Here is a 14305-nt window from a genome sequence, read left to right as displayed (position 1 = left end):
CTATAGACATCCTGTTTTCACTTCTATCATCTCTGGGCCGACGGACGTTCTTGGTACGGTTGCCACCAGGCCGGTATTATACCGGCACGGCCGGTTATTTGCGCGCTCTGCCGGTTGCCGGTAGGAAGGTGATACCGGCAGCCTTTTGCCGGTATTTGTGGTTCAAGAGCTTTCATAAGGGCTTTTACGTGGTTTTCTCTTCAGCATTCCACTACAGCTTGAATACATCTGGAACACAGACCCAACTCCACAGTCACCAGTCGTTTTCTGAGTTATTCATTATTATTATTGTTATTCATTGTTATCATTATTACCATTGTTATTCATTAAGTCTCGTGCTCGGAGGGGACAAGAGCAGTGGTTGACCCCTTCTAGCCTCTATAGTGGTTGTGCAAAGCTGTTGGTGGTTGTGTCGAGCCAGCTAGAACGTTCTTCACCCACTTTCCCACGAGCCTTTCCTCCTTCCCCTTTATTCCACCTCCTCTCCCTCAGCCGGTATTTTTGACTCTGAAAGGTGGCAATCCTAGTTCTTGGCCATCCGTTGCTCTCCCCCAACCGTCGAATGACTAATAAACCTCTACCCGAGAAACGTCACCATGACGTTGGTTGACACACCGAAACCAAAACAGATCGGAAGGGGAGAGCTGGGTTCCACGAATGGGCAATTGTTCGCTGCCTCCTATTGAAAGAAAAGTAGGACCATAGGTCGCGTCCTTTTCAGAGACCATCGTAATCCCCTCAAGACCGTGGCTTTCGGGTGCGACCTTGTTCGCCACTAGCTTTGAACGTAGTTCTACTCTACCAAACTCGTGGCGCTGTCGGGCATTATGACGTCATTTGTTTACAAACAAGTCGTTAATTAAATTTTTAATTATCAAAGCTACGAAGTTGTCCCAACATCTGTTCCTTTCGGTCACCTGATATCGTAGCCGTTTTGAGAACAAAAATCCGTTCGGTAGATCGTACGCAAAAAATTGGTGAAGGAACGCATTCTTTTTTTTTTTATTTATTCCCGAACCGCGCTTGCAGAAGATCCTTGACCATATATGCGTCATCGGCGAAATGTGCGGAACACACACGTTTCACATTCAGGACTTTCGTTGAAGACGCTTCGAGTGTGTGATTCTCGATGGTTGCTTCCCATTTACGCTTCGTCTTTCGAGGCATAAAAACTCACCTTGCCATTGACAACAGACCTGTTGTTACACCCAGTAGGTGTAACGATGAGAAATTCACGAAACACAGAACGATAGTGTACTAGGCAAGCTCAAGGCGCCAAGTGATTTTATTTAGGTCGAGTCATCCCAGCTTCCCTTTGCTGCCGAAATGGGGACGCAAAGGTGGATTGACACAATTTTTCTAAACCAGCAAGTAGGCCGCTTCTTACAATATGCGTCTTTCTCTTGGCAACTGAAAGAAAATGTACGAGAGTTCCACGGTCTCCAGTCACTTCTCAAAGTCGTCTGCTAGCGCGCGCGAAAGCAGATGATTTCTGTATCCAATCCCGGAGTTTCTCGCAGTACCCGCAGGTCGACGTAGCGGGTCTTGTTGTTGCCAACACAAATCGCGGTATGCTGTGCAATCCTTATCGATTTAATTCGTTTGTTTAATAACCGTGACGTGCTTTGTCGGGTAAACTCGCACTATTCCATTTCCAACAAAGGGCAATCGAATGGTGCACTTTATGAGGGGGCCAGGGGGTACGAGACCATCCCTTTAACGCTCAGTGTGAGAGGGTGAAAGAGCACACTGTCGCCTCTTGCGCCCTGGAAAAAGATTAAAAGAAAACAGAACATGCAACCCAAGATAAGGGCAGTTCCGATAGCGTCACTTGATACGTGTGTTTATTGTTTTGTTTCCGCAAGTTAAAGCGCATATTCGATGCATGAGGCGGCACTGTGCTCCTTCGCCCTCTCACATTGGGAGTAAAGGAAAGACGCGTCTCCGAAGGTGCGCAATGAACAAAATAAAGAAATAAAGAAAAAAAATTGTGCTAATTCACGAATTTTTGGCGGACGATCTACCGAACGGATTTGGTCGTCATTGGGGCAACTTCCTAGCTTTTATAATTAAAAAGTTAATTAGCGATGTTTTGGTAATTAGTCATTCGACAGTTGAGCGACAGATGGCCAAGAACGTCCGCCGGCCCAGAGATGACAGAAGTGAAAACAGGATGTCTCTAGCCCTTAGTTTTTTGATGAAAAATCTGTATCGAAAAAAGACAAAAAAGACACCCTGTATATGCCGAAACAGAAAAGAATCAGGAAACAGAAGAGGGAAGTGTAGAAAGAGGCACAAAAAGAACGATAACGATGAAATTGGTAATCAAAAGAAACGAAGAAACCGTAAACGAGGATTAACGTTAACCTTACTCCACATTCCCTTTTGACCTTCCAGACAAACCAGGCGTTTCTTATGCACAAGAAACTATTCACGGCCCAAGAGGAGTTGACTGCCCGTACGGAAGCGAATAGGAGGAAACATCAAGAAGTAGACACAATCAACAACAAGCACCTGCATTCGCTAGTCTATCCAGACAGCTTAGATGAGCGCCTGCGCAGAGACAAGCCGCGCCATTGTTTCCTCAACGATTTTGTCCTCCTACTTGCTAGCCTTCTGCAACCGCCGTACTTGGAATCGAACGCCCTGAATGTTTTTAACCAAGACGGTCCCGCGTTCTTCTGCTGCGGGGCATCCAACTTTTCCCATTACGATTTCCGGTGGCAACGACTGGAGTTGGAAAATATGAGACAAGTGTACAACGGCCTCCACATTGCAGAACGGGACGCATCTATCTTCGCATTCGCAATGACGTGGCGGCAAACATACACGCAAAAAGAAGAAGAAAAATAAAATGAAATAAAAGGAAGTGTATGGCCACAGAAAGAGAAAAAGAAAAATGGGAGACTTCAGAATAATTTATATTTACTTACTTACCATCAGGGCTGCGCAGCACTACGTAGGGGAACAGTTAACATTTAATTGTCGCCATTGGTTAATTGTTTAAAGTAGATTGTGTAACAATAATTTAATGAAACATTGATATGCAATGTTAAGATTGCAATCTCTTCTATCCAAGACTGGACAGAGACAAAATCGGATTAACACAGAAAAATCAAGAACAGTTCTATATGAAAAAAAGAAAAAAGAAGAAGAAGAAAAAAGAAAACAGCGCACTTTCCTTTCGAGATATTGTTGGGAAATCAACGCATTTCAGGTCGGACTCTATCAATTTGGGGTCTACTTCTCTGCTGACATCTCGTGGGACGCCCACGTGGAGTATGCATGCAAAAATGTCGCGGTGGTATGCCGAGTTATGACGAAAAACCAATTCTTATTTACGAAGTCAGTTAATCAGTTAATTCACTCGTCGCTACTGGAACCTACGGTCCACCACTGCCTCTGGTACTTTGTCGCAAAAAAAAAACAAAAAAAAGAGAGAAAAATTAGAAACTCCAGAAGAGAGCTGTAAGGACTATAAGAGCATGCATCGTACCATCCGCGTACCTCCGCATATTTTAACGCACTAAATATATTACGAATAACAACTTGTCCGAATACCTGTTGGCCCGTTCATATGTAAGAGCTGTATGGCAGGACAACCTTTCTTGGCTCTGTTTGTGTCGTTTACATAAAATTGCTACGCGACCCATCCGACAGTGTAACTTATCGGAAAAGCCGTTATGTAGAACCAGCGGCAAACAATCTGTAAAATATAGAGCAGCACATATTTAAATTTTTTTTTTTTTAAATCTCGAACATAGGCATTTTCTTCATATCTCTTACGAAACTGCATGATGTAGTTTGGTAACTCTAGTATTTAGCTAACGGCTCTACCATTAAGGTCAGCAGTGGTTATGTGTTATGCATGTATTGCGCAACAAGGGACAAGGACAACGAGCACCGACAGCGTCCTTGTCCCTTGTTGCGGTCCTCCACCATATTCACTCCCAACCAACATGTTCAACACTTTAAAAGGTGCGTTCGTTTTCGTAATAAAATTACTTGTTGAAATTAAAACTGTAGATTGTCTGATCTGTCTTCGTTTCCTTGTCCTTCCTTTGCATGCGCTTCTGCCACTGAAGGTATGGTAAAGAAGTTTTCCATATGATGGCTTTTTACCGTTCGAACATACCACCCAGTTAAATGTGTGTGTGGTCATCATGATGGGAGCTACACATGGAGGAAGGAAACACAGGAGCGGCCGTTTCGAACAGATTTCCGTAGGACCCCTCTGGCGGTCGCTCGTGTCAAAACCGCCATTACTTCCACCACCACGTGATCCTCTCTAAAGTTTCGATTTAGCGACGCTTTGTTGCTCGCGCTACTTTCCGTGCCTTTATGCTTTTCCAAAGTCATTTACTCTTAAAATGTGAGCACCACTGCGGAAGCAACTTTATGTTATCGAGTTCTTACCACGGCTGCGGTTCTCGTTCAACGGAAAGCAGGTCTGTCACGGGAATGACGCTTCATTCGTAAGTACGTACTTGATCGCTTGTGTGAGTTGTGTGTGAGATTTTGAATCGCGCGTTTGCGAGCTGGCACAGTGCTGCAGATTCATTTGATCTCCTCCATTCCTGGACAAGTTTGATTAAAGCCATTCTTTACCACTCGAGCAATGAACACACAAAATGTGGCCACGTCGTCATACAAACGTCGTTTCCACGCATGATGTTTCTAGTCCTGCGCACTTGTCCTGTAGACCGTGACTGGTCTTATAATAGAAGAGCAAACCTCACAACGCAAGGAAATAAAACTACACGCGGGCGTTCATCACAATGCAGATATCTGAACTGTATAGGACGTCCACTCCCGTCGTCTGCTTTGGTAGCTGGCATGCGCATACTCTTGGGGTCACGTGGTAGGCAGGAGCATCCCAGAATACAATGCGAAGGCTGGCACGCCCGTACCAATGGAAAAAAGTTGGAAGGGCCGCTCCTGTGTTTCCTTCCTCGATGGAGGTACATGATGGCAGTTTGCTCCTGTAAAGCGTGCTTTGCCTGCCGACCAAGAGCGTAGTGCAGACAAGTAAACTCGACGACCATGCCGTATCAAGTTTTGTTCTGGCAGCTCATCTGGTACCTTTGTGTTCCGTGTGTTGAAAAGAGTGCTCAGAAAGATCCGACGAATTTCAAGAGCCCGTCATTTGCATATTAAAATTCGGGTATATATATATTAACGCACGTGCGGGTCTTAAGATTTGTTAAACGTGAAACGGCTTACAACTTGGACAGTCTCTCAATCTCCCATCTCGCTTTTGCAGGAAATCCCAATAAAAGAGTTCATTAATGAATTTTAGGTAATTAGTCATGTTGTAATTGCACACTTTTTTCGAGATGATGTTCGCCTGGCCGTAGAACTCAGGTGAAAAAACAACGTCTATGCTGCTCTCATAGCTTTTTTTTTTAAATATAAAAATTCTGGTCAGTCTTAAGTGACGCACCCTGTATTACCCATATACTTAATTTCGATCGTTATCTTCATTAGATGTTGGGGACTGCTTTCTTTAGTTCTAAATTAATTTTGATGCAAAGGTACGGGTCCACAAGCGGCACGTGCGGAAATAACCCCATTATGCGACGCGAATAATCCAACACATTTCAGTGAGAGCTGTACGGCACAGTATTCTTTCTACATATTGATATTTTCCCAATTCATCACATATACCGTTCATTTCAGGAGGACTGAACCGCGAATATATTGCATTATTCCTCGGCAGCAGAATAAGCTACGATTGAAGTACCTAACCATAAATTTACGGTTATAAAATTATGGTTATCGTATCATATTAATTTACATTAATAATTTACTTTAATTTATAATTTACATATTAAATATTAATATAAGTATTATTACATTGAATTTATGGTTATATAACTATAAATTTATAACTTGTAGTAATTTAGAAGTATAAGATGCTTGAGAGTTGCCCGTGAACGAAACCGTAATTTACGTTTTCCCTTTTCCTATCAATATAAGCGCGTCAATGCGGAGGCGCCTCGTATTGGTCTCCTCCCTATGATTGGACAAAGCGTTTTAGAATAAGACCAATGAGAGCTCCGCATTGTCGGTCTTCTTGAGAGAGAGCGAGACGAAATTGTGGTTTCTTTCGCTCATAAATGATGAACGACACAACGTCCGAGACCAGTTCCTTTTGTGTTGGTGTTAAAGTAATGGCATCTTGTCATTTTTGCTAGAGGAAAGTTTTGCACTGTAGTGTAAGTAACTAGCATCCACTGATGATCCGCTCCCTGGATCATCAGGGACCACTCAACTGCACCGGGAACTCTCCTCCTTAAGATGCCACACTACGCACTTCAGCTGCTTTCTATATCTTCTGTAACGGGGCACAGTATATATATTTTCCTACGTAAATAAGGAAGTCTTATCTTACAAAGTGCATTTGCATCCTTTTTTGTCATTTTAGCGATGAGTCGTTCTTCAATGAAACTCAAGCAATTCACTAATGAGAATTTTTTTTATTCCATACCTAACTTTCGTATCTAGGTATATGGGTCCAACTACCAGTGCCTTTCCGTACAAAATAGGTATTCTTAAATCTCCCTGCAAAAGAATAACATTTGCACTGCCGTGCACCCAACCATGTAGCAGCTTTAGTGACATTTTATTTCATGTATTTCGCACATTTGTTGATTGCACTCACAGTCTTGTTGGCACTTGGCAACAATGGGTGCGTTAAGTGGGCACTCCTCTCTTGGCGCACCCATACAAGGAGTGCGAGACATTCGGAGCGGCAACTTAAAGGGATGGTCGCATTTGTTCCAGTTGAGTTCGAAACTACATATAGTGTCACTTTATTCCTCGTGAACCACTGACCACTGGTATCGAAAACCCCACACGAAATAGTGGCATAGTTCGACTGTTATTTGATGGAACAGACGACAAAAGCAGACGACGGATGTTGAGAGTGTGCCGGAAGTCCTTCTCTGGAATGCGAGAGGATGCCACTGTATGAGAACCAACGAGGGTAAAAACCAGTGGAAAGCAATGCCCTTGCTGAGCGTAATCTTCTCTGAGCACCACACACTCACCCCTCCACTTAGCGAGTGGGGTCCTGATGTCAGAGCCCCTGTAGCTGCGGAGGCAGCGCAGAGCTTTAAAATTCATTCATTAATTAATTCCTTCATAAGCACTTTTCGGACGAAAAAATTAGCCAAGTAGAGCATTACACTGCTGTCCCGGTGATAGCACTTCCTATTGTCTGCTCATGCAGTGTACAGACTGAGGATACGGTGGCATTGTTTGGATGACAGCGGTTTTAAAAACATTTTACACTACAAGTTTCACAGTAGATCGAGCCGTGCTGCCAAACAAATTCGAAACCAAAGCTGCAACCCAAGTATGCGAGGTATTTCCTCCTAGCAGCTCATTCAGTTGTGTTAATTTGTTTTGGGGTCTTCCTTTCGGCAGTTGTAGACTTCCTTGTGTGCGATTTTTGTTGTCCAGCAACCCAAGTTTTCATTTTATGCTGTGAAAATATCGGCCATTCCGTGAGCAGGATGTAACAGGGTGTATACGACGAGTGAACATAGAGAGTACAATATGCTACCGTAACGTTGCACCTGAAATGCAGATCAGTATTATGCAGTGTTGCTGTGAACAACTGCTGTGTTGGCAACGACAACAACAAAAGTACATTCGTGTTACTTGAGAATCGTAAGGATGTGCTTGCTTTTAACCCATGGCAATCTGCTCAAAATTCACTTTCCTGAACTGGTTCAAACCGATATTTTGCGCTGCTGCGGAGCTAAAACCCAAGTCCCAACCAACATGACTCAACCTGCACCTGAACCAAACAGAAAAGAGTAACGGCTCCAAACCCTTATTTGAAGTACTTTTCTGCCAGTGCCAGCCCCCGCTGATTATGCGCTCAACAGGAAGTATGTCACGCCAAATCTTTCAAGCCCCATACGTTTGTCGTCTGCTTCGGAGCACCCATTTGAGATGGGAGTGCGAAAAACTCGTTGGTGTCTAACACTCGGGTGCCGCGTTAAGCAAGTCGAGTATGAAACACTCGCGCTCTGGGGCACCTACTTAGCGCACCCATTATCTATGCCACACATAAAGTGGTGGTCCCGTTTGCAACGATGTACTGTCATGGTGCTGGGAAGGGCACACTAGCAATCGTCATAAGGTGTAAGGTGCCAACGAGGAGGACGAGAGGGTGGGGTCACGAGGAAGAAAGAAGAGGACACAGTTTTGGACTATTGGGTTCCTTCGAGAAGGAACGTTACATAAGGTGGCAGGCCGAAGAGTTCGGGTTTAAAGTCCGTCAAACTGGCCAAGCACAAGGTTGCACGACTGCGTGAGGTCTCGTCCAGACGGGGATCCGGCACGAGCACGACTTGCATTCCAGCAGCTAGGGCAGCCTCCACACCGTGTGGTGCGTCTTCAAACACAAGGACCTGCGAGAATGTCGGATATACCTTTCTGTGGGTAGGTCATCTAAAAAATAACTGAACTATAGTTCCAGCTCGTTCACAGAGATGGTATCCGAGTTGAAATTGGTTCTCTTCTTGGGACCTGACTATTTACAGTTACACTTACCAAGCTAAGCTTATGCAACCTTTGGCATTTGTCTTTTGGATTATCACCTTTGTTTTTTTTTCGAAGCCCAGGGAGTAATCTGTTGATCCAACAGTTCAGAAACAGAGTGGCTCTGGATAGGTCGTTGGTGAATGTTTCACTTCCTGAGATCGTGACGTCTACAAAAGCAGTATTTACAAGAGATAAACTGATTGGCGTGTTAGCTTAGCTCAATTGGTAGAGCCTTGGACCGGCAATCCAGAAGATGTGGGTTCGATCCCTACAGCTGGCTAACCTTTTCAGTGACTTTCATCTTTCATCGTAGTATTTACAAGCTTGCTTTGTGGTGGAAAAAGGTTATCGCATGCGAGAGCAACTATCTTGACAACTAAATCTGTTTCTTTCCACATTCACATGTGTGTTTCTTTCTCGTCATAAAAATATGCCAAAAACATTTCTGGTCAGCTGATAGCTTTTACATTTTTCTCACTCTTGCTGCTAAATAGTGAGAATACGAAAAAGATTTTTGATGGTGAAACTACTTCGGGGTACCGCTTTCATTTGTCAACTCTATTTGTGGTTCCAAATAATCTTTTCAGAGCCCGTTTAATGAACTGTTAGAACTGTTCACTCATTCCTGAACTGACAGCATTCAATACAGAGAAAGAGCAGAATAACTTATCTGCAGATTGTTTCGAGATTACTGTGTGGGTTATACCCAGCTATGGCAGGGATGCAAACGAGGCCGGAGTGAACCAAAGATAAAGGAGATGGTGGTTACCTGCGCCGGTGCAGGATTCTCCTCGAACCTTCTTGCGCTTACAAGAAATACGTCGGGTGCAGGCTTGCCATGTTTGATGTCCGGATCGTCCGAAGCCAATGTCGCGTGATGAAACAACGCAAAGAGCTCTTTGTGTCGAGAGGTCTTGAGTTCGAAAGAGGAACGCTTGCTGCTCGTCGCTATCGCAAAGGGAATCTTGTGCCTGTGTAAGTGTCGTACTAGTCGCTCGGCACCTGCAACAGAAGTATCCAGCAACTTGTGCAGCAGACAATAAACAGCAACAATTACAGAGAATGTAGTACAGTAGAACCCCTTTATAGTGAAGTCGTCCGGACCATGAAAAATCTTCACTATATCAGTAGTTCATTTTTCTCTGGCATGTATGACCCACAGAATGCCTGTAAGCAGCAGATATTGGTTGTAGTGGAATACACACACTTTATTTACATGAAGACACATGATAACAAGTACATTTGGAACTGGTGCTATCTGAAGTGTTGCAGGAAGGAGGTCTGCACAAGATTTTGCCCTCATGGCCGCTTCCGCTTACGAAGCTCGAAATGCACTGCAATGCACGGCGCGTCTGACAACACCAAACAAAACAAAATGGCGAGCCTGGATGCCTGGCTGGTTGGTCATGACTCATGACCACGCCTTTCATCCTACGTCCTTGATGACGCCCAACTTCCGGAACACGGCATGAGTTCCGTTTTCGACCGCGATGGCGGAACGAGTCATTTTTTCGGGGAAATTTCGAAGTTTCGGCCTACTTTTCTTCACTATATCCGATTCTCGGACAGAGAGTCTTCACTATAAACGGGTTGCCAATACATGGGCGTCTATGGGCATTCAATTGGGACCGAGATTTCCCTTCACTACATCAGTTTCTTCGCTACATGCGGGTTCACTATAGCGAGGTTCTACTGTACTACTGAGACAGTTACTCTGATGCGCTAGATATGTACTAAAAACATACAGCCTATTTAGAGCCCTGTGTATTGAGAACTATGGCAAACCGGAGTCTGAAAAATGAGGAGATCCACCTTGGGATGGGTCTCATAAGTGGTGTTTCTCTCACGCTGCTACCGGACGCCAGCCTTATCTCTGCGTTCTCAAGAATCTGTGACTGCTTACCGGGCATGAGTTCCGCTGTGGGAAAAAGCTTCAGGTATACTTTGTCCAACTCCGTTGCAAGTTCTGGAGGCTCTATCGGCAGCTGCAGAAGGTCCAGCAACTTTCTATTACAGTCACCGGCTGTTGAGCCCATCAGTTGCACCTTCATGTCCCACGTATAGTGCTTGCCGTAACGCTGCGCCACATCCTCGATTGCTTCGGTGTATAATTTTTCTGTGTCTGGTTAAAATATGAAGCAATGAACCACGCTGAATACGGAGAATACAGGGTTCGCCAAGATATAGTTTCAGGGGTTCGTAATAGAGATAAAAAAAAAACAAAAAAAAAAAAACAGGAGGTGTGCATGAATGCATACCTCTCTCTGAATGAGCAAAGACTCTGGTTCTGGCAAAAATTCTACTTTCAGCACACCAAGAAACTTTCTGTCATTACATTGCCACTGAAAAAGAATGGGCCTACAACCCCTTGCTTCCAGAGCCTAGAGTAACTAAATAAGCTTCGCTTCAGCACAGACAGCTAACATAACAATGCTTGCTATGAAGGCAGTGAGCATGTTTGACTCTTGTGCAGTATTATCTGGGTACTGTCCAAGGGGCCGTCCGGACAACGTAAAGGTGAGCTCGAGGCTGTCAAGGTATCTACCATGCCAAGCTGCACACAGCAGGAACAACATCTCACAGTGCATTCGATACATGGTCTCGTGAGCGCTGTTAGGTGATGTTAGCGTGGTGCGGAAAAAAAAGTGGCCTCTCCTGCTCACCCTTGGAACTCACTCCCACTACTCTGTTTAGTAACTGTACCTAAGCCTATCCCATACAACAGTGGCACAGCCAGAGGGGGTGTTTCATGGGTTGAATCTCCCCCTGAATCGTACCTTTCCCAGCCTACTGGTACTGACGCACAACAGTATTTCGAGGTTGCACCGAGGCACTGAAATGTCTATTCTGGGTTCTCTGGCAGACACAATTGCGCCACTTGACGTGCCCATTCAAGTGAAAGTTTGCCTCATCACTGAATAAAATGAGTTCTGTACGTCCCGGGTCGTCAGCGATGAGTTGCAATTCGCTTCTGCAGAAGTGAGCACTACAATAACAATCACCCTCTTCCAGTTCATGTACAGCTTGAATTTTATACAAAACAAAACAAAAAGCAAGCGGCTTTTGAAAATTCGTCGCACGGTTTCTCCTCCGACATCGAACAATTTTGCCACTGTGGTCATGGACGTCCCTGGACGCCTCTCAAGTGCGCCCAGCGACCGACGGTTGGCAAAACGTCGGATGACAGCTGGCCAACGTTGGCACAATGTTGCATTGTGATAGGCAGAGTGATGTTTGGCAAGCTGACGGCCAGAGTACAGATCCGTACCAAGACACGAGCTCGGTGGCCAAGCTCTTGCCAAGCTTGGTACAATCTCGGTATGTCGCCTTGGGGCGAAGGTAACACGGATGGTGTAGAAATGCACAAGTTCAACTTTCGGTGGACCAAGTGAATGTCTCAAAACAAAAGCAGTAAGAAACAGACGTTATCTTCATGGTGAGTCAACACGACAAGCAATTTGTCATTGCAGTGTTGTTTGTGCATGCATCAAATTAAACTTGGACACCGCACCCTTCATTTTGACTAACAGGCAAACAGGACTCTAGAATTTGTGGAAGCTCACGAGACAAACTATGTGTAGTATCTAATGAAAAAAATAGCCGGAGCTCTTTGGCTGCACGTATAGCATATGTTTGTAACTCAAACGTCGCCATGCCAGTACTGGACAGCTGTTTCGGCCTTGTTGGGCCATCATCAGCAGTACGCAGGCAGGCAACGTTTGAGTGGATGGCGTCAGAAGGTCACGTAACACGTGATTCCTCCCGTCAGGGATCTCACCCTGATGGGAGGAATCACGTGTTACGTGACCTTCTGACGTGACCTTCTGGCATGGCGACGTGTGAGTTACAAACATATGTATAGTATCTGTTCTTCCTCAGGAAAGAAATGCAATTGCTTTTATTTGTGATCTGTTTGGCCCTAGTGGTCTCAAGCATCTTGCGAGCTTTTATGATCCCTTTCTATTTAACTGTGGCACAGAGCTCACAGGTTAACCCGTTAACAGTTGAAACAGAACTTCTCAAGAGTTCCTGCTGCTCTTCAAAACAGGTTTAATGGCAATTAACCTGTCTCAAATGAATCGTAGTACTTCAATATCACGTGCTATCTGTCCGCCAATCTGGGGCCGGTCCACACTTTGTTCTTCGCGAACGTCGACGGTCGCCACGTTTCAGTTTCTAGAAGTGAGAGCGTGATCACAAAGCTCTACACGCTCTGGTGTCTTGAAACGTTGTGGTTTGGTTATATTTAACCTTGCAGTTACTCTAAGTTTCGATATCGCCCGCAACGCTGCGTGCGACCGGTGCGACCGTGTCACTATTTGACGGAAGCAGGCGGCGGTTAAGACCGGCGGTTTTCCAATTTTCATGACCTATTCACGAAGAATTAGACCAAGTGGTATTATAGATATACATTTTTTGCGCATAATACGTCTTCTAACGACTCCCAAACACTGTTTTGATTTGTTTTATCTCCATTACATACCCCAAACTTTTTCTTGGCGAATCCTGTTTACGAAAATGTCAGCGTCTGCTTCTATCACGTAGAACTTTTTCTGTAAATTTGGGGACGCCAGCCGTTATACACATTGGTCGTCTGCAACACAACGTAAGTAGAATTATTGTACTTCACCCAATAAAAGCCCATCCATGTCGAACAGTACATGCGTTACCGGTGCGTACGACGCCATGGTTGTGAATTATGCACAATGCGCCTCCTATGATTCAAAATTCAAACGGGGATCGCGTGGTGGTGGTGGTGGTGGTGGTGGGTGGTGATAGGGCTTGCCGTTGTCGGCCTCACGTATGTGGGCTACGTCACGACTCACGCCCTGGGGGAATGTGCGTCCTGGGCCGACTTCTAAGGGAACTGTGCCGACATATGTCTGAAAGCGTCTGAGGAAAGGGATCGCGCTGTTTCATGAGCCGGCTTTGATGTAAAACCAATGGTAAAACACAACCACAGATGCAAAACACGATTTTTTCCACAGAGTTCGTAAGGATTTAAAACATGCAGTTCCGTATCAGGACCACTCTGTTTGTTAAGAGGGTTGTTATTCGCGGGAACTTTAATACGCGATTTTGGAGGAATGTGCGAAAAACGCGAAAAAAAAAGCACTTCTACAGTATACAGGGTGTCCCAAAAAAACGTGGCATTGAATTATAATAAAAAAACTACGCCACCTAGAATCATGCGGTCAACAGCATTTGTTCTTATTAATCAGTTGTCTCGCGACGTAAACCCCCAATTATTATTATTTGTTCTTATTAGGTTTTTGCCACCTCCTAATGTGAATGTGATGTACTCCAAGTTTAATTATGCAAATATTTGCGAACTGAACTCGGAAATTTGCCAAGTAAAGGTCACTTTTTTACCCCACCAATATGAAGAGCGTGCCAAATTCACTCAAATTCATGATAATTCACAGTGATACTCGCGTGCCATCCTATCGGAAAAAATAGCCGAATATCATGCTTTTCGGAGCACCGGACCATAGCGCGCGATGACTTTTTGAGCGCAATCGCTCGCAGTGCGACGAAAGGAGGTTCCGAAGCCAGCCCACAGAGTGATACTAGAAAAAATAACAGTTCCTAAAATTCGGAGAGGGAAAGCATTATCCCAGCGAAAGTCGGACGTGATAAGCCGTGTCTGTTTTATCTCTTTCTGCGATGTCGGGGAGAGCTGGGTTTCCAACCTCCTTTCGTCGGACTGACAAAGATTGCGCTGAAAAATTCATCGTGCGCTATT

General features: G+C 44.8%; 1 protein-coding gene across 3 annotated transcripts; it reads right to left on the bottom strand.

The window, feature by feature from the left end:
* Window positions 1-6459: 6459 nt before the first annotated feature.
* Window positions 6460-13873, bottom strand: LOC135391699 (pseudouridine-5'-phosphatase-like). 3 transcript variants are annotated; one of them, XM_064622054.1, is made up of 6 exons: window positions 13190-13234; window positions 13043-13112; window positions 10463-10681; window positions 9329-9561; window positions 8261-8426; window positions 6460-8155 (listed from the first exon to the last, which is right to left on the bottom strand). In XM_064622054.1, the coding sequence occupies exons 1-6, from the start codon at window positions 13220-13222 to the stop codon at window positions 8139-8141; spliced, it is 738 nt and encodes a 245-aa protein (XP_064478124.1). In that variant the 5' UTR covers window positions 13223-13234; the 3' UTR covers window positions 6460-8138. The 3 variants fall into 3 exon arrangements, with proteins under 3 accessions (XP_064478124.1, XP_064478123.1, XP_064478125.1); XM_064622053.1 differs by having other exon boundaries at window positions 6460-8426; XM_064622055.1 differs by lacking the exon at window positions 13043-13112 and having other exon boundaries at window positions 6460-8426; window positions 13190-13873.
* Between the last annotated feature and the right edge of the window lie 432 nt (window positions 13874-14305).

This window comes from Ornithodoros turicata, chromosome 4 (assembly GCF_037126465.1).
Source record: "Ornithodoros turicata isolate Travis chromosome 4, ASM3712646v1, whole genome shotgun sequence".
Classification (NCBI taxonomy): domain Eukaryota; kingdom Metazoa; phylum Arthropoda; class Arachnida; order Ixodida; family Argasidae; genus Ornithodoros; species Ornithodoros turicata.
This window is presented reverse-complemented; position numbering and strand designations above follow the sequence as displayed.

Bases quoted from the DNA above. Each gene is read 5' to 3' on its own strand.
- LOC135391699 (XM_064622053.1), bottom strand. From the start codon at position 13,222: ATGTACTGTTCGACATGGATGGGCTTTTATTGG. The intron at 10,682-13,042 runs GTATGTAATGGA...TATTTTAACCAG, and splicing joins TCGCCAAGAAAAAGTTTGGG to ACACAGAAAAATTATACACC. The intron at 8,427-9,328 runs GTAACCACCATC...ACATTCTCGCAG, and splicing joins AGAATCCTGCACCGGCGCAG to GTCCTTGTGTTTGAAGACGC.